A 21,248-nucleotide genomic window follows, 5' to 3' on the forward strand; every position below is an offset into this window, starting at 1 on the left:
CCTTACTGAGTACTTTTCGTTAAATGCTTGAGCGACACTTTCTTGAATTTTATAAATGACAGGCTAGCAAAACTTCGTTAAAACCATCGCAATCCTAAAAATCATTATCTCGTAACTTAACGTATCTCATCTGCAACACTATATCATAAAATGATATATCCAAATTGACGCCACGGCAAGCAACGTGTACCCCTCCCCCTCACCCCTGAAATTAAATCTACATGGATTTACGCCGCTGGTAGTTGGGTGTTGACGGCCTGCAGTAGATTTCACAGCAGACAAAACTTCATGACTAGGGATTTATTATTTGCACTACACACAGCTTCCGCGTCTACAACCTGTTCGAGCCTCTGAGCGTACACAATAGCCATTTATGTACTACATGTTAAGAGAGGCTCTCATGTTCTTTCACCTGGGACGGTTATTTTGCAAGTCGCCGTGGACGTTTTTCGTTATACATTCTTGTGCTGTTGTGTAATTTGACGCACACATAAGTACAATATATTCCTCCTCTCAAGGAATCTGACTAAACGCATCCACGAGGAAATTATATTTGAGGGTGTTTAACAGAGTCAGGCAGTGAACGACGCTTCGCTGCAGTTCAAGCGGTAAAATGCCTAAAAGCGATAAAAATTATTTGGTTTGAATTCGATGTGCTTAATAACCATCGCAATATTACATTAAAATGTGCCGTTACAGCGAACGCACAGTGACTGTGGTGGGCGCAGATATTATGGCTCGCCGGGAGGAGGACTCCTTGCTGCGGCCTGCTTGAAACCAGGAGGCAAGCCGGTGCCGGAGGGCGAGCCGCGTGAACGCGAAGAACACGAAGGCACCCTGCAAAGATTTCATATCTGGGCTCCCGGTCCGGAACAAGGCGGTGCACGTACATGTACGACCATAAGTAAACAGAACACGCTTTTTCGTTCAAATTAAAATCACATTTCCTGCACTACACCTAAAAAAATATTTTTTTCTATGTGAAAGGGCACAGGCGACTACCACCGGTCTGCACATACCACGACTGCCGGTTTCAATTACGTTATGCGTCAAACATTTTAAAAATAGCATGCTCCATTTACTTTATTCCGCACCGGTACATGGCGCCCTCTGCCGTCAGTCGAGAATGCATGCACTTCTCCCGGTACGAAAGGCAGCTGCTAAAGAAACCACTGCTTGCATTGAGCGAATGATCTCACACGTCCACGACACATTTCAGACCAAAATTGCTTCGAAGCTCCTAAAACGAGCCTCTCGGGGATTTCTTACACCAGTAGCTTGAAAAAGTGATGCGACGGAAAATAAACTTCATACCATGGCGTTAGGCGATAGGGAAGCCATGAAGACTCTCAACGTGGTTCTCTCTGCCAAATAAGGTCTTCGAGATTTGAAATGTTTATTGTTACAGCAAACTGGCGTGAAGAGCAATGCCAACAAGCAATAGTGTTAGTCCTGATGACTTGATGGCTTCCACCACTGTCTGCAGTCGTTTTAGGTGGTCTTCAAAGTTTGACGAGAAGACAACAGCAGGGCACCTCGGTTTGCGCGCACGTTGCATCTAATCCGGGAGAAGTACAGTCGAGCGCGATTTGAAGGTTATCGCGCGAGCGTCGACCGGGAACATGAACAGCGCCATGGCCAAGAATTCTCTGCCGAGGCGAGGGAGGTATTAGACCAGCTTCCCTCACTCTTTTTGCTGTTCCTTCAGCAGCCGTCACTCCCTGCAGGGACGTCACTTTCTTTTTTTCTTCTTTTGGTTCTGCGAACAGGCAGTGACCGTTGTGCGCAAGACGTATTCTTCGGTATTATCTGAAATTGGACTCTTTATCGCAACAATTAGAAAGCTTAAAATAGAGAGAAAGGGCGGTGAGTTTGTCGCGGGGGTGATGGTTGTATGGAACAGCGAACGAGGGAGAGAAGAGTGCGAAATGATAATTTTTCTTGTTCCAAACCCGGCCGTCAGGTGCCTGGAGTGCTAGGCTGGTCGACGCTCGCGCGATAACATTCAAATCACGCTCGACTGTACTACTGGCCGCGACTGCCTGCCGACGTTGTCCATTACGTAAAAACGTGCCGTGAGTGCCAGCGACGCAAGACGCCGCCGATCAGGCCAGCTGGGCTACTGAATCCGATACCGCCCCCAACCCTGCCCTTTCGACAAATTGGGATGGATCTTCTCGACCCCTTTCCACTTTCATCTGCGGGTAATAAGTTGATCATCGTGGCCACCGACTACCTTACCCGATACGCCGAAGCAAAAGCACTGCCTAATGGTACTGAGGCAGAAGTCGCAGTTTTTTGTCGAATAACTTCTCTTGCGACACGGCGCCCCAGAAGTCCTCATCACGGGCAGTGGAACGGCACTTACGGCTGAGCTGACGCAAGCCATCCTAGAATACAGTCCAAGTCATCGACGAACTACTGCGTACCATCCTCAGACAAATGGACTTACGGAGCGTCTCAACAAAACTATTGCGGATATAATCGCAATGTACGTCGACGCTGAGCACAAGACATGGGACGCCATTCTACCCTACGTCATCTTCGCTTATAATACCGCCGTCCAGGAGACGACCAGAGCGACTCCGTTCACGCTTGTGTACGGCAGGGAGCCCACGACGACGCTCGACGCAATGCTGCCGCACGTAACCAACGAGGACAACCTTGACGTCGCCGCCTACCTGCAGCGTGCAGAGGAAGCCCGACGACTCGCACGGCTGCGTATTAAAGACCGACAGCGCACCGACAGCCGACGATACAACTTACGACGACGCCACGCAGAGTACAATCCAGGAGACCAAGTGTGGGTTTGGACACCAATTCGCCGTCGCGGACTAAGCGAAAAGTTGCGTCGATACTTTGGGCCGTACAAAATCATTCGCCGCGTCGGGCCACTGGACTATGAAGTCATTCCCGACGGAACGTCAGCATCACAACGGCAACGCGCACGCTCAGAAATTGTACATGTTGTTCGTCTGAAGCCTTATTACGCGCGTTAATAAATCCGTGGTGTTTAAACTGTGTAATGTTCCTATTTAAGTTACTTTGTTTATTTTGGAGCATGGAGGCGATGTTGTTTTAAGGGGGGAGTAATGCCGCGAAACCTTCAAAACTATTTGCTATTCTGGCGCGCTTATCAATTCTGTATCCCGTGTTTGTTCATGCTCGTTGTCGCGATACAACGCGTTATCATTTTCTTTGTCGCAAAAGATGCGCCGAGATCTGTCTCGAAGATTCCAGTCACTCGCGTATGTTTCTAAAATGTTCCAGGTTGTGCTACTAGCAGTTCGCGACGTTATCTAGATTGTTCTGAGCAGCCTCTAAATTGAGCGTTGACGAGTGCGACGTGCATTCTTTGTTCGATGATCGACGAGCACGTTTGTTACTATCGCCGCCGCCAAGTTGCTTAGTTATTTTGCGGGCGCAAGTCAGCCCAATAGAGTTTTTTTCAGTGCAATCACCGACTCTTCGTTTGTGTCATCGACCTTGTCACCACCACGTGACACTATAAATAACATTAAAAACGGCCTCAAATTTCTTCTACGCAGCGGCGCACAGACAGACAAGGGCATACTTAGGAGACCAGGGTGCCACATGCGCGCACTTTTTGAATTAAAAAGTAAGCGACCTAACAAAGCATCCCAATTGCAAAAATTCGATTCTAACTTGATTTCGCTATTTATAGTGAACATACGATGTCAAGTCTGAAAAGGGGCGTCAAATGTCATTTGATTTGGTGAGACCGGAGATAGATGAAGTCCTAACGAGAAGCGCGGTATCATATGCTGCGACTTTCGACAACGCCACTGGCCACGGCTAAGGGCTTTTGCGGCCCATGTCGCAACAATTAGCTCCCTGGCACTTCAGACAAGTAGTTTTCCTCTTTCGCTTTTGGACTAAGAAATCCACCCATCTGGCAGCGTGACCTCGCGGCTAGCTGATACGAATGCGCAGCAGTGACGATAGCAGGTAAATGTTTAGTGAGTGCGGTGGGCAGCTCTAGATGCCTGTGAGGACTCGTTGGCAGTACGCACACGAACAACTCACACCTACCCGCTGTCTGTGCTCCAGGAACTGACAACAGAACGTGCCAATGTACGGCTCAAATGACAAGAAGGTCGCCTGACGCAGGACGCACTGTCACCAGAAGCGGAATGGCACCGTCTAACCGAAATGGTTGCCCTCGGTATAGCTTATCCTCCCGTAGCCATCCCTAGAGAGTCGGCGACCTGCGTAACAGCCTGGCTTTCTGGGAATCAGACGGTCACCCGCGGTAGATTGCTGGCGCAGCGACGGCTAATGTTTGAGCTCCATCTTTACGTGTGTGACATGACCACGTTAACGACTCCCGGCTTCCTTAGTGGATTCTCGCTCGCGTACATGCACATCGCAGCTGGCTTAAACAGTAATACCGTAATTTCTATCTATACCATTTACCACGTAATTTTTAGCATATAGTCGTGAGCTACTATATTGTGCAAAAGACCACATCTCATATCGAACTCCGCTTAACGAATCCGTTTTTACGCCCCTACGTAGTCAAGGGACAGCATGTCCAACTCTGAACGCAGTGGTTTACAAGGCTCGATTTCCTTCACCTTCCAGCCGTGGTGGTTCAGTAGTTGCGGCGCTCGACTACTGAACCCAAGGATGCGGGAACGAATCCCGGCCGCTGCGGCCGCTTTTCGATGGAGGCGAAAAGAAAGGCGCCCGTGTGCTGTGCGATGTCAGTGTACGTTAAAGAACCCCAGGTGGCGAAGTTTCCGGAGCCCTCCACTGCGACGTCTCTCATAACCTCAGTCGCTTTGTAACGTTAAACCACATAAACCATAAACCATCTCCCCTCACCTTTATATTCAGAAGCCAGAGTTGGCAGCTCCTGCCTATTCGCTCATGTACTGTGGTTGTACACAACTAGACTACCAGTAAATGCCCGGCGACTTCAGCCGCCAGCTACAACCTACCCAAGCCCAAGCCATGACCGTAGTTTTTCGGTCTCAACGCAGACACCTGATATTCTGGAAAACATTGAGGAGATAGTCATGTCACTCCGCAAAGTCATCTTATGTGCGATTGGCGCTCGGCCGGCGGAGCCATTGCCATAGCAACTAGGATGTAAATCTCCTCCCTTGTTACTATAGTAACAGACCCCAGGCGCCTCGCTGATATTTATAGTAACGGAAATTTCAGCCGCTGCCGAGCCATCTTAGCGGCCCCCTTGCGTTCTATTTGCTGCTCGTGAAACATCAGTAGCTGACAGCATCCTGACGTACTAGACAGATGGTACGAGCTCCTTTAACACCAGAAAAACAGGCAGCAAGGCTAAAGGCAGTCATAAAAAGCGTGTTAAACGGAGCGCTGTAACGATTTCGCGCAACACTGGTTCAATCATGCTTAAACCTGCTAACTTTTTCCCCCATATTTCCGAACTGTATACGTGTCTGAGATGTCCTGGGATATTTAAAGAAATGGCAAACTTAGAAACCGGTGTACAGCGTCTCTTCGAAGCACTTACAATGTTTGTTTCTTTTATTTAAGGTGGAAGCCATTGTGCATTTTCTCAGGAGGCCAGGTACCGACTTGTGCATTGCTTCATTCGCCGTCAGGCATAACTCACTGAGTGTGAACTGCGCGATCGACGAATTAGTGCACCGCGCGTCTTTGAATGTGAAGGTCCGGAACTTTCAAAGAGGGCATGTTTGTACGCGCCTGTCCTTGTAAAAAGATTCGTATTTATACAACGAGGTACAAGAAGCGTACGTCGTGCTTGTCAGTTCTTAGTGGGAAAGTTCGTGCACTGTTTTCGGGATTGCCTCATATACTCGCGGCTATGAACCTGTTCGTCAGGCCACAAAAAGTGCCGCATTTTATGAGATTCCGCGGGATAGTAAGAAATTGTGACGTCATCACCTAATGATGCCTTCGGCCAGTCAATCATGAGGATGAGAGAAATAAGCCCCGTCTCCACAGAATCGAACCTCTATCAATTGGATCCCCAGCCGAGCGCTTTAACCAACTGCGACATCGTGAAATGCACATCATAATCTCCTTGTCTACAGTGAGTATAACAGTAGAGATGACAACGACGCTGCAATTAGTGATGATGACATTAGCGAAGATAATGACTGTGCATTTAGTTAATTGGGAGCAAACGTGATGCACAGCGTGCACCAGTAACGCTCAGATTTTCGCATTTCAGCCATGTGGATTCAACAGTGCTCCGAATTTTTTTGTTTTCCTTTTGAGCAGTAAGGAGGAAATCAAAATAATATTCCGAAACCCCTCTGCATCAAAATGGACCTATAGCGTCCTTTCTAGGAAATACTCCGGTTCCCCGGCCAGTGAGAGCAAAAGTACTATGCATGCGTCACGTCAGTACTGCAGGGCAGCTAGCCTGGACCCTGCTGGAAATTATTCTGACGCGGTGGCGGCTGCGATGACGACGGCGGTTGACATATCTCCGGCTAGATCGCATATCGTTGCATGCGTAAATGCTCGCGTGCTCAGAAGCTCAGAGTTCCTTCGCAGTCAGGCGTAACCCACCAGCAGTGCGTCTTACTATCGCTAAATCAGTGTTCTGTGCTCACGTGAACGTCTCAGGAGGTCAAGTACCGACTTCTGCATTGCTTGATTCGCCGTCAAGCATACCTCACTGAGTGTGGACTGTGAGATCAACGAATTAGTTCACCGCGAGTCTTTGAATGTGGTTTTGTTGATTTTAAGAGATGTACACAGCACAGTGAGCATGTGATTTGTTCTTCGCTTGTGTCCAGTCAATTTAACAGCGATAGCACGCGTTAGTGCCTAAAGCCAAGAAAAGGAGTGAAAAACCTACCCTGGTTGCGAAGCCAGCACCTTCAAAGCGGATACAAGAACGTGCAAGTCCAGAATCGCGAAATAAAATTGTAAAAAAATACAGCCTCTCAGCGTCTGCTGCATAACCTCATCTGACAAGTTTTTCATGAGTAATGTGTGAGAGCAAGTCCATCACAATCAAAGATGTCATGTTGAAATGCGCCTGTCCTTGCAAAAAGATTCGTATTTATACAACGAGGTACAAGACGCCTACGTCGGTCTTGTAAGTTCTTAGCCGGGAAGTTAGTGCACTGTTTTCGGAAGTTTCGAACGGTAATACTGCAGCTGCTTGCACAGCGCTTGACGTAATATTCATTGGTGTTTACTATTTTTTATTGTGGTCAGTGTTGCTGAGGTTTAACATTTGTTCCCGTTTTTTTTTTTTTGTCTTTCTCGGTGTGCATGTCCAAGATTTAGAATAGGGAGACTATCTGTTAAAAGGATAGCGGGATGCGAGTACCCATAAGCAAAACGTTACTCTGAAAGGTTGAGGGGTACACCTTTAATTCTGGCCATGCGCACTCACACCCAGTTATTCCCCTATATCCCCCTAACCGATAGGGTATGTTGCTGGGCGAGTTGGTTATTCATTGTCAGAGAAAGAACGCTAGCAGACGACGGACAAGGAAGAGGAGGATACACACATATGCGCTCCTCTTCCTGGTCCGTCGTCTGCTAGCGTTCTTTCTCTGACAATGAATAACCAACTCGCCCAGCAACATACCCTGTTCAAAGAGCATATATGCGTGTGTCCTCTTCCTGGTCAGTCTTCTGCTAGCGTTCTTTTTCTGAAAATGAATAACCGATAGGGCCCAGAGTCTTAAAGCTCGCTGATGACAAAAATTTTCTTTCTAGATATGAACTGCTGCTGTGCCTATAAACATGAATTGCTCGAGAAATGTAGCTGTTCGGGATTTTATGTAGCACCGGTAATAGGTTATTGTAACTCGATCCTCGTCCTGAGCCCATTTTTAGAGGCTGTGATTTTTTTTTTTTTACAAGAAACGTGTGTTAACCGTTGTTAACCGTTAAGTTACAAATTACAGAAGTAGTTGACCGCAACCTCCCATGATTAGTACTTTCAAACTCCGGCCCTCAGTCACCAGCGGCTGCGGAACAACTGACCACGGCGACGGTCAGACCTGTGACTCTGCAGGGGGTGCTAAGAATTCCTGGCTCCGCTGGACAGGCCGCCATTGAAAACTGACCCTGGCAACGTTGAACGCTAGAACCCTAGCTAGTGAAGCTAGTTTTGCAGTGCTGTTAGAGGAACTAGAGAGTATGAAATGGGTGGGATAGCATAGGGTTTCGTGAGGTTAGGAGGCCGAATGAGGCATATACTGTACTGAATGATGGACATGTATTGTGCTATCGAGGTTTACCGGAGAGGCGCGAACTAGGAGTGGGTTTCCTTGTCAATAAGTATATAGCGGGTAATATAGATTAATTCTATAGTAATAATGAGAGGGTGGCAGGCATCGTAGTTAGGCTTAATAAGCGGTATAAACTGAAAGTTGTACAGGCCTATGCACGTACATGTAGTTAAGATGACCAGGCAGTTGAAAGCTTCTACGAAGATGTAGAATCGGCTATGCGAAAAGTAAAGACGCAGTATACTGTACTAATGGGCGACTTCAATGCCAATGTGGGGAAAAAGCAGGCAGGAGACCCGGCAGTAGGTGACTATGACGGTTCTAGAAATTGCAGGGGTGAGCTACTAGTTGAGTTTGCAGAGCGTAATAACTCAAGAAAATTGAATACCTTCTTCAGCAAGCGGAAGAACCGGAAATAGACATGGAAAAGTCCTAACGGGGAGGCTAAAATGAAATTGACTTCATACCGTATTCCTCATTTATAACATTATCCTCATTCATAAGAAAGGAGACGCTAAGGACCCTAAAAAATTACAGACCAATCAGCTTACTGTCTGTTACGCATAAGGTATTTACTAAGGTAATTGCTAAAAGACTCGGGACAACCTTAGACTGCAATCAAGCAATGGATCAAGCAGGATTTCGGAAACGATACTCTACTATCGATCATATCCATACCATCAACCAGGTGATCGAAAATGCTCGGAATATAACCAGCCCTTACACATAGCATTCATTGATTACGAAAAAGCATTTTACTCAGTTGAAACCTCGGCGGTGATGCAGGCATTGCGAAATCAGGGGTTAGACGAGCCGTGCGTGAAAGTACTGGAAGATATATATATATAGTGGCTGCACAGCAACCATAGTTCTGCATAAAGAAAGTAACAAAATTCCCATAAAGAAAGGTGTTAGGCAAGGAGACACAATCTCCCCAGTACTATTCACAGCTTGTTTAGAGGAAGTATTTAGAGACTTGGAATGGGAGCAGTTAGGGATAAGGGTAGGTGGAGAATACCTCAGTAATCTGCAATTTGCTGATGACACTGCCTTGCTAAATAACTCAGGAGATTAACCACAAAGAATAATTGGTGACCTAGACATGAAAAGTAGAAAGGTAGGCATGAAGATCAATATGCAGAAGACTAAGGTAATGTTCAACCGCCTCGGGAAGGAACAGCAGTTTACGTTAGGTAGCGAAGCACTGGAAGTAGTAGGCAAATATGTCTACTTAGGACAGGTAGCAACCGCAGATCCGGGCCATGAAAAGGAAATAACAAGAAGAATACGATTGGAATGGAGCGCATTTGTTAAGCACTCGCAGATTATGACTAACTGCTTACCGGTATTGCTCAAGAGGAAAGTATACAACAGTTGCATCTTACCTGTACTCACCTGTGGGATTGAACCGTGGAGGCTAATCAAGAGGGTTCTACTTAAGTTGAGGGCAACGCAGAGGGCTACGGAACGAAACATAGTAGGGGTAACATTAAGCGATAGGAAGCGTGCTGAGTGGGTCAGAGAATTGACTCAAGTTACTGGCATTCTAGCGGAAATCAAGAAGAAGAAATGGGCATGGGCAGAACATGTAGTGCGAAGAGAGGATAACCGATGGTCGCTTAGGGTAACAAACTGGATTTCAAGGGAAGGAAAGCGTAGCAGGGGGCGGCAGAAAATTTGGTGGGCGGATGAGGTAAAGTTCGCGGGGGTAAAGTGGATGCAGCTAGCACAGAACCGGGTTAATTGGAGAAATATGGGAAATGCCTTCGCCCTGCAGTGGATATAGTCAGGCTGATGATGATGATGAAGTTACAGACTGGGATAAGATGCAACCGGTTCCCCTATGACACTTGCGCATTCCCGACGGAGCAACACTGCAGGAGAAAGCGACCAAAGCCAAGGGCTAATCTTGGCCAGCAACAACAGGAACCCGCAAGAAATAGCGCCTTGAGTATTTCACTTTTTGATACATGAAGTTGGAGCTAAATTTTCTGTCTTATCAACGGTGTATTTTTAGTATCAGGGACAAATTTCCCATCAGCGATGCTAGCCTGTCAATGTAGTTATAGCCTTGCCATTGCACTTCAGTGGCCCTGTAAGGTTTATTATGTTCACGTGTTATTGATGTCGCACGCCGGTTGATCTTTTTTAAACAAGCTTTAAGTCCATCAATCACGCACTGTTTCGTTTTTTTGTGATACGACGCATAATCTCAAGCGTCACAAAGGAAAGGATACGGAGGTTGCGATAAGTTGCTAGCTATATATTAAGGCAAAAGCCCCTAATGGCTCGTACTGTCTGCGTCAGTATAGTCACACTGACACAGTCAATAAAATGACGTCATGATGACGTCATCAGAAAAGTCCTCTCCCTGGAATCGAACCGCCATCCCTCGGATCCTCAACCGAGCGCTTCAACCAACTGCGCCACGCCCGATATTTTTTTCTTTATTGCATGAAAGTACTTCAAGCCCAATTTAACCAGGTCGCATCCCGCAACCTGTCATACTCAGTCGCACAAGCATCGAGCTCTCACTTTGTCCACACGGTAAAATTACAGGAGACATACATACCCCACACACCATAGCACACTGTTCTTTGAGCAGAGGCTTCAATGAACGCGGCGGCTCTGCGTGGCGATCTGTCATGCAGCTCTACCACAGGACACTCCCATGAGCACAAAAAGATCACATGGAACCTCAGAAGCTTCCATTGTAGGCAAAAATGTCCTTTTTTGAGGGAGCATCCTATCATACATCTGCTTGTCTGCCGTGAGCATAATAATAGCGATGACAATGGCGCTACAATTAATGATATTGACAATGATGACAGCGATGATAATGACTTTATATTTAGTAGATGATAATGAGAATGTGATGCACCGTGTGCAGCGTCAACGCTTAAGTTTTCACATTTCCGCCATGTATATTAATCAGTGCTCTCGGATTTTTAGGCCTGTTTAATGGACCCGACCGCGGGGGCCGAAATGAGAGATTGAGTTAAATAGACTCACCCTATCGGGTTTACATAAACGCGACCCACCTAGCGGAGATTACGGCGGCGCCTCGAGTCGAGACGAAGAACTAGCAGACGGTGCGCCCGATGTGTGTTTGTACCCAGCGCTTTGTCCCGAGTTTCACCCCCACTGTTCTCTCCCACTGTGCCCATACTCAACTCAACAGCATTTACATGCTTCCTGCAGCGGAATCGAGCGAGCCAACTCAGTCCTTGCTGCGTAGTTTACACACCTCGACTCCTCAAGCTCGTTTACCCAAACCAAGGCGTTTATATAAAAACTAAACGGTTTTCGACCCGGTAACGACTCAATCCGTTGATGTCGTGTCTAAGTAAACGCTATTGGCGCTTACGGTTCTTTGAACGTTCGCAATTATTGCGAACTTTTTCATCGCAGAGTTCACCGGTACACGCGGCCGCGTTAGTTTATGTGGGTTATATGGCCCACGCGTGCGCCTTGTGCACTCTCGTTTTTAGGTCATGAAGACATTGCACGCCGGAAAGTTGTGCGGCAGGCACATTTCAAAACTCATTCATGCCTCCTAGCCATCGCAGTGTTCTCACGTTGGCATGTTCGAAATACATATTCAGTGAATTCAAAGAAATATTTTCTTTACAAATGGCAAGTTCTCACGATATCATTGGCAGCAAAGTATACCTAATCGTGCTGACAATGTTAATTATCTTGTTTTGTTTGTGTTCTATCGCCAATCCTCAGTTTTCTGGTCCCACTTCAGGCTTTCCTATTAACCAGCCGTGAAAGAAAAAAAAAAGACAAACACACATATGTAGTACACCAAGCATTTCACTGTGTGTTCTCGCTTGTTATTGTATAGGGAAGAGACTGGTGGCCTTAGACCACATTCTGTTTGAACTATCGCTGTCCACACGGCATCTCCTATGCCCCGGCGGACGCGTAATCAATGCTCACGCCAACCAGAGCGCGTAACTGCCGCCGTGGCTGCGGCATCATCCGCTCCATGTTTGTTTCGTTTGCTGGACCGAAAGCTCACCTACCAGGATCTCCGTCAGGGTGGACGCCAGTACGTAATCACTCGGACTAATCCAGCCGTTGGGGCAATTCACAAGGCTTTTCTTTTCACCTGCGCACAACGGCGGCAGCTAAAAGAACGAAGTAACTTTTCAACGGAGGACTGTGTTCTGAAGACATTTTATGCGACATCGCATACGTACGGGGCAAATCGGTCGAAACGGTGTCGCCGTAACCTGGAAATAGAGAGGTTTAGTACTGCGTACGTAAGCATACGCAGAACCCTTGCGTACGTAGGCGGCCTGCGTGCTGCTTACTGCGCATGCGTCATACGTATCACAATTCTTGCGTACTGCGTATACGTTGCTCGCGTACGCAGAAATCCCTACCTCTGCGTGCGTTCGCTGAACAGTCTGTGCGCGTTGCTGACGCGTATGAGAAAGCTCGACAGACACGTTTGGCTATATGGCCGCGCATGATAAGCAGCAAACACGCAGCGCGTGTTCGTTTCTTTTCTATTCATTGCAGGCGATTTGACGTTTCGCAAGAAGTAAGATCTTTTAATTCATTTTTCTGCTCCGCAGTAGAAGGCCTTATGCGACGCACAAATTGTTTTCTATGAATGCGCTGCGCGAACGCTCGAACTTCTAGCTGGTGTATTTCGACGTCAGGATCTCTGAAACTTGAAGCAGTAAGTACCAAGTTTCCCGTGGGCTTTACACCTATAGACAAACGCCGTATTCACAAACAAATGGAGCGCTCGCGACCCCGCCGCAGACTGGGGGTGAAATGTATAGGCTTACCACCTATGAGAATATGTGGAAGCGAAATATTTCAAAGCCATTTTATGTCTTCACGGGGGCACCTATGATTTTGTTTTTGGTATAGAGCAAACATCCTAGAACAGACTGTGAAAATATGAAATGCCATTTCAAAGGCGGAGTATCTATATAACGCTGCGTGACTTATAGGGGTACGAGCTGGTAGGGCCCTTAGAAAACATGTAAACACAACTTACCGCAGTATCTCTCTCGTTTAGCACAGTACCACTGAAGGCTGCTTATCATTAAATGTTGGCGAGTGCTTTGAATAAATGTGTGACAAAGTATCTATTTATAAACGCCGCTAAAATATGGGCTGTGAAGCAGTACATACCGCACACACGCTCGCTATGCGCTGGGTGCTTCTCCCAATCGCGGAAGCTTCTCGTATACAGCTGCCGTATGTACTAAAGTTTCTTAATACCTTTTATTGAAAGTAAGCAGCCCATAGAGAAAACTACATTCAAAAGGCATTTTTAAACTTCGGAAGGGAACGGTCCATTGTAGCAGACGGCGGCGCAGCGGACGCTCTATTTGATCGCAGACGACGCCGGCGACCGCGAATGACATCCGTGTTAGCAGACGGACTGTTCGTCGTCTGCTGTTGTGCACGGTTCGTTTTTCGTGCCGAGCGATGACTACTTTTAGCCTAAAAGCTTGTATCATTTGAGCGGCCGCCTTTAAGAGGGAACGTTGAAACTTTCGGAAGAGCAGACAGCTAAATTTCAGGCGTATGTAGGTTTTTACAACGCAGATTCATCGAGGCGCGTTAAATATTGTTTGGCTCCAAAAAAGCGGTAGCATATTTTGTCACACTTTTTCTTTAAAACATTCGCTAACTTAACCATCTGCCGGGTTCATTGGGGCTGGCCTAAACCGGAAAATTATTTTGGTAAGTTTTCTTTGCTTATGGGCCATGGTGTCGACTTTTACGGCATACGTTTCGTGGCATTTTAAATATACTCCGCCTCTCTAATGAGACTTCGTATAGTTTCGCAGTGTATTTTCCGAGGTTCATAGTTACTTTGCACTGAATGATGACATCATAGGCGTACTGTAAACTCGGAAAACTGCTTTGCCATGACATTGTTTCTTTCAGAAAAACGTTTTGCTTCTTCGGATTTAAAATTTGCACGGGGTTGTATTGTTAATTTTCGTTTTCTACTACGTTTGCTGGGGGTAGTGCTCCGATTCGGTTAAGGTTATTAATTATATCCTCATCCTCAGTAACAACGACGAAGCAAATCAGCACCTTTGCAGCATGGGTTTTATCTCTCGCCTGTCGGGAAAACAAAGAAGCAGGAGTTCCTGCGCTGGAAAATTCAGTTTTTGAATGGCTGCGAGATGGCACTGCACAGGCCACGGCGCTTTCCGCGTTAGCTTTCAGACCCCTGCGTACGTATGTACTTCCGCCCTACTAAAAATCTTTCTGTGGCATGTACGCGATCGTGGCATAGCGTTTCGCAAAGTACGTGGGCTGTGCGTACGTAGCGTTCACTGCGCAGTACTAAAACTCTCTATTGACGGTATGGAAAAAACATGTCGGAATAAACACACTTCGTTTCGTGCCAAAATTCTGAGAACCGTTCATTGTGCAGCGTCCTGGGTTTGTCATACCATTTCGCTTCCCATTAGCATCCCTCTTTTAGTCACGTTAGAGGCTAAAACAGTTTTTGGGCGAGTCGATAAGACACCATCTTCAAAGTACACTGCACACAAATCCAATGACATGAAGGTTAACATGGCAGCCTTCTTTTTTTCAAAAGGTTAGAGGCTACTTTGTGCAGAAGACTCGAACCGACGGCATTCGTGCAGCCGCCCACAGGTTTAGCACGAATGACTGAAAGCGTGGTATGTACTAGCACTAGCACCGCGAAGCAATAGTCATCTGGTGCGAGATCATGCACTCGGTACGTTTACGGCGGCTGGCGATAGCTGTTGAGCAACTTGCTTTGCTATTTCGACTGTGCCCGATCCGAGTGTAGGTAGCTCACTCGTAACGTAGCCACTTCTCGTTTTTATCGCGGATGCGCCCTCGCAAGCCCGGCGATTGTTTTGCCACAACAACGCTGGCAACAACACGCAACGCTTGTCAGCCCTGGTCAAAATATATGATCACTGAAGCAGTATAGAGGCAGAAAGGCGTCGATATATTTTCTGCACAAGGAAACCGACGCACAATATATATCACGAAAAATGGGGGGAACGCTACACAATTCTATGCGACAGTTTTTTGTTATCCACCCTAACCGACTGCACACGTTTTCCTTGCTGCTTGCTCATTCCTTCTTTGAGAAAACGACACAATACCTGCGACTTTTTTTGGAATTGTAAAGGTACCACATTGCCCATAAAAATTTTAAATCCGCAGCCTAGCTTCGATCGAAACTAGGGAAGCGGGCGCGACAGCTGCGGCAGCTTGGTTCCCTCGATATGACCACTGAAACGCGTTTCCTTGACGTGCGAGGCCGAGAAACGAATGAGCACACTCTCTGCACGGCAGTCGGGAGCAGTCGAAAGAGCGGTGAAAGCGAGCGGAGCACCAGGTATCGTCAGCCGCCGTAAAAGTACCGAGAGCATTATCCCGCAACCGAAGACTATCGTTTCGTAGTGCTGGTGGCAATCCAAGCCAATGTTTTCAGTCATTCGTGTTAAGCTTGTGGGTGCCTCCGACTGTATACTGCTCCTTGTATGTGTAGTGTCCGCGAAGAAGTGGTACAAATATACGCCGACTTCATTTTTCCAAAAGCCAAACCAAAGAACTCCAAACTCTGCCAGTCTCTCAGTGCGAACTCGCGCAACAAAAAGGGGGTGTTAAAGCGAAGTTTAAGCTTCTGAATTACAGTGCTGTTTATAAAGAGCAGGGGCAATCTAACTGCTTTGCTGGACAGGTCTCTTTCTTAGCTTTACCAGACAGACGCTCTGACTTCTGCCTCAGTCAGATGTGAGCTCGCCTTTTTGTGCGGAATATTTCAGTTAGCTAAGTTGATTTAGAGTGGCGCCACTCATGAAGTCAAGGCTGCGCCCCATTAACACTCACCTGCAGGCTGTTGAGGATAACGAAGGCGTGCCAGAGAGCCTGTGCCCTTGCGAACGGTGCCACGAAGCCTAGAGTCCACGTAGCGCCCATGACCAGCGCCAGCTTCACGTAGACCATGAGGCGCCATCGGGTGTGCACACCTCGCCGCATCTGGGGGGAAAACGCGCAAGAAAATCCTCTGCAGCAGCGGCTTCCAGAACGAGTATGCTCAGTCAGACTGGTCAGACTGCGATTTTTTTTCGGCCTACCCAATTTATAGTTCCCCACCCTGCCACACAACCATAACTCTGAGAGATGTATTTATTTATTAACAAATTTATACCTCAAAGATTTCCAGAGGCCGCCACAATGGAAAATGTTAGGCTATGGGATTTAAACTCCCAAAGCGATTCAGACTATGAGAGACGCCGTAGTGGAAGACTCCGGAAATGTAGACCACCTGGTGTTCTTTAGCGTGCATCGACATCGCACAGCACAAGGCTGTCTTGCTTTTGCGCTCGCCGGGGTCGAGACGAAAAGCAAAATCAAGGTTCCTACACTCATTACTGTTAATGACTCCAATAGCCAATTATTTTTAAAAGCGCCCACAGCAAGGGCTTGAAGATAGCACTATAAACGCCCCAAACTAGGGGCGGCTTCTATAAAAGCAACTGGGCGAAGCTCACTTTCTTCTATCATGCGTAAAGAGTAATTTTATAGGCTATTTTTGCACTCAGTTCATGTTGGACGAAAGCCAACCTGGCCGGGTCCTCATCCGCTGCATGCGTACTAAAATGGCAATTCATTTCCTTGCAGCCATTAGCCTCATCCATGCAATAAGGATTTCTCCGATCAAGTAGGAACCATATTCACAGTGGTTAATACCATGACCTTAGTTGTACTTTTTTTCTTTGGACTGCACTCAAAACGGTTCACGCCCATGGTGCAGTCAGCACCGACTGTGGAGACCACGTGTAGATGGACATCAATAACTGAGTAATATAACCTACGCAACCATCCACGGCTTTATGCTTTCTAGCTTCGGAATATCTCAGGCCGGCAGACTTTATAGCACAGTGCCGCCTAGTCCGGCATATTGTGTGGTCATTGTAAAACGTCTTAAATAGCTTCCTCTACCTGAAGCTCACAGCAAAGAGATTGTTTTAATAGAAGACCGCTCCATAGCGCATCCTGTACAGAGATTATACTTTGGCAAATTTATTCGTCATTGTTAGTGCGCTCAAAACGGTCACGGCGAGTTTACAATGGCCCCCATGTTACACCGAAGCAACAGGTAACGTGGCTGCGAAATCTAGCCCAGAAAGCTTGGTCATGCGTATCATAACAGTCCCGAAGGAAATACCTCGACAAATAAGTGCACGGCACAACACTTAGCTTTATTAGACCGTCTCTGCAAAGTGAAGATGAATGGGCACTGCGGAGGTCTTATTTCTTCCCATTTTCCTCGTGCTATCGGGCCTGCAACTTAAACAGCTCTCTTCGGATCGTCGGTATCAAAATGCGTGAAGTTACTGCTTTTTTCCCTGAGTTGAAAGAATTCTTGCATATGTTCTGGTGGTGCCTTCCAGAACTGCGTAAGAACTGTAGTACGAATGTGAATCTATCATTTAGGACACTTTAATGGGGTTTTGCACTACAATTGTTAGGAGTATGGGTCCGGAAATACAAGAAGAAAGCGGTTTTCTGAGTTTTAAATGTGGAATGATAATAGCTTTCTTCAATACTTTGTTTACTTTCCCGATAACCAAATGTTTACAAACCTTAAAAGCGTCTTTACAACATGCTCAGAAATGGTGGCATTTAAAAATTTATTTTATCAAGCCAGATTACAGACTGCTTACCGACGGGCACTAGTATTAAATTTCTTTAATTGTAATTAAATTACAATACAGTTCATTTGTGCTGCCACTTCTCGGCAGCATGTATCTAAGGCTATTTTCGTATTTCAGATATTAAGTGCTTGTGATGGCTTTGAGCTATAAACTTCCGAAAAATATTAATCGCAAACGTCTGCCTTTTCTGTGTACCAGCGCCTGTAAAAAGAACTCAATAGGGGATAGCTGTAATTTCGCTTCCGAAAATTACCAGCATTTTTTAATAGAATTGAGTTTTTTCTAAGCGACAAGTAATGCTGTCACGGCGTGTACAGGGCACTGCGACGGGTGCACCGAATTTTCATTGTCTTTAAAGTTGAAGTTCTGCATTGAGTAGGGAAGATTCTCCAGGGATTGTGTGTTTCTGTGCATTTTTGGCGTACCAAAATTTGCGTTTGTTTTATCAGTCCAGAAAACGGAGAAAATAACCCGGCGAGCAGGCTTCAGAATACACTTCGTTAACGCTCCATTAAGTACGTCCACACTGAATACCTGCGATTATCGCGGCAGGCTTTTCTGAGAGCAATGCTCAGCCCACTAAAAACCGCTTCCAACTTCGGGGTTTTCTTATTACTTCCGGCGGAGATGTCACGCGATTAGTAGATGCAAATAAATGACCGCTTGTATGTGGGTTGTCTAAGGTACTGTGAGAAAGCAGGATGCCCTTTTCTCTTGCCAGATCAGCCAAAGCCACAACTATCAACCAGTCACACTTCGTCTTCGGACGAGATGACAGATGATGAATATGTACACATGAAGATGACGTTCACGCACAGTGCTTCCAGCATTTCATTTAAAGAAAAACAAAGCGTGCGACAAAAAGGTTTGGTTTGGTTTGTGCGTTTTAACGTCCCAAAGCGACTCGGGCTATGAGAGACGCCGTAGTAGAAGACTCCAGAAATTTCGACCACCTGGAGTTATTTAACGTGCAGTCACATCGCATAGCACACGGGCGCCTGGCTTTTTGCCTCCATCGAAATGCAGACGCCGAGGCCGGGATTCGAACACGCATCGTTGGGAACAATAGTCGAGCGCCGTAACCACTGCGCCACCCCGGCGAGGCGCGTAAAACAAAAACGTAGCCTATAACGGTCGTTTTTCTCAGCTAAGAGAAAATGTTTATTTCTTTACGTTTAGTAGCGAAACCTTTTACTCAGTATAAGATCCTGAATAACTTTACCTCAAGTATCGGTTTTGTCACCACCCCTCTGAAATGCGCACTGAAACACATTAAATACGGCTACAAAAGCTGGTCTAGAATGCCTTTTAGTTCATCCATGTTTACACTAAAATGTGGCTCTAGATGTACGCAGCACGCTTTAAATATTTTCATCGTATTTAACAGCCACAGCTTCTGATATATTTAAAAGGCAAAGCCGGTTCGAGTGGTTTGCAACGAGGCGAACGAAAGCTCATTCAGGTCTTTAAAAGCGGCATTAGTAGGACAACCGGTGCTGAGAGCCCCTGAGTATCACCGTCCCTTTATCCTTGTATGCGATGCTAGCGACACGGGCATGGGAGCAGTTCGGAGAAGAGCATCCGGTTTTGTTCGTGAGCCGAAAGTTGACCACAAGAGGAGAGCAGGCTCACAGTGCATCCGAAAAAGAGTACACCTGCTTGGTCTGGGCCACTCAAAGACTGAGGTGCTACTTGGCAGGCTCTAGATTCACGAAAGGAACAGGTCACTCCGTTAACGTAACTTAGAAACATGTCACCTAAGAATGGGAAACTTCTGCGCTGGAATCTAGTACTTCGAAGCAAAACTTTGAAATCAGCTATTGAAAGTTGCGCGAGAACGGGAATGCTGATATAGCTTCAGCCGCAGCTTCCCTTTATAATTTTGCGTGAAATTATCACAATGCTTGAAATGTTTTTTCTTTATGTATGTACATTATGTGCCTGATTGCTTTAACGAGGAGCGGTGTCCTCAAAATTCAGAACAGCACATTTTGCTGAAACAAAAAAAAAAAGATCTGCCAGTTCCCGTTCAGCAGATTTCCAGACTTGTGCTATGACAAAGGGCTAAGTCACACCCAAAATTGTACTCATGTTACTCAACAGAAAAGTCTGGCGATTTGCTTTGGTTGGCCGTGTACTGCCTTCCGGAGATGGGAGCTAGGCTCCGACCTGATCGCTCATGCTCCACTGAGGACTCTTGCAAGCTGTGCAGGTCATCGGGGTTTGACTACGAGTCAGACTGCAACTCTGACGCCCATTCGTGGTGCACCGATCAGCTGCGACCTCTTCATGGCGTCTTTTTGGCGGCATTCGAGCTGTTACGACTGGGATCTCAGCCGAAGTTATTGAGCCTCCAACAGATAAAGGCAGAAGAGAAGCGGTTGCCGGCGAGCCGCGGCCATCGAGGACGGTGACGACGACAGACGTTCCATTCCCACGTGCTGCGACGGTAAGTTACCCTTCCATGCCGAAACGGGTGAAGCGACCCTCGTGATGCCTTTATTCTCCCATGGGTAAACGTCTCTAGCCAGGCGCTCATCTCTGCTTGACAAAGAGCGTCAATCAACCTTCTTGACGGAGGGAGCCGAGTGTGGAACCAAGCCAATTCCAGGAACAGAAGATGTACGCGCTGCTTAACCCCCAGCTGCGGAATGCCCGGTCAAGAAAGATGACTTTCCTGAGAGCACGTGGCGTGACACCTCAGCCGAAGGCCTGTTTCCTGCACAACATCGACACCAGCGGTTCTGACCCTCGCCACTGATCGGAAGAGCTGCGAGGAGGTTCCAGTGACGCATCTAGCAGTGGGTCGGGCCTCTGGTGACCACTTGTGGCCGCTGATTGAATTGGACCAATTTAACTTCATATCCCCAGCTAGGAAACTGAGGATTGCGGATGCTATAATAATGCGTGGAACTGTATCCACGAACAGCTCAGCTCTTCTCGTCTGAGTTCCTATACCTAATTCGGCCCATAAAATGTGTGTATAAAACTTTGCGAACTCTCCCTGCTGCTCTCAGTCCGATGTCTTGTCCGCCTGATCATGGTGGTGGTGGTAGTGGTTTATTATTATTTTTTAAATAATCGAAAAGAAGGAAATGAGTATTGCGGGCCGCGGCAACTGCGATCTAAAAAAACCGAAGCACATGAGCGGCGGCCAGCGGGAAAGAAAAAGGGATAGGAAGAGGATAGCGAGGGGAAATATAAAGGGGAGCGATATGAAGAAAGGACAGGGGGAGCTTTGTACATTATTTACGACGTACAAGCGGTCAACGAGTTCGCGTCACTCACGCGCAAGTGTCCGAGCACTGTCCACAATTGCCTG

General features: G+C 46.9%; 1 protein-coding gene across 1 annotated transcript in view; it reads right to left on the reverse strand.

Annotated features, from left to right (window-relative positions):
- Positions 1–254: 254 nt before the first annotated feature.
- LOC146183765 (uncharacterized) overlaps positions 255–21,248 on the reverse strand; it is a 50,679-nt gene continuing 29,685 nt past the window's right edge. The window contains exons 4-5 of the mRNA XM_084609190.1: positions 16,095–16,244; positions 255–837 (exon numbers count right to left, since the gene is read on the reverse strand). Coding sequence (XP_084465316.1) covers positions 694–837; positions 16,095–16,244 — 294 coding nt within the window. The 3' untranslated portion in view covers positions 255–693. The remainder of the gene's footprint in view (positions 838–16,094; positions 16,245–21,248) is intronic.

Source organism: Amblyomma maculatum, chromosome 7, assembly GCF_055883805.1.
Source record: "Amblyomma maculatum isolate TAMU_Amacu chromosome 7, ASM5588380v1, whole genome shotgun sequence".
Lineage (NCBI taxonomy): Eukaryota > Metazoa > Arthropoda > Arachnida > Ixodida > Ixodidae > Amblyomma > Amblyomma maculatum.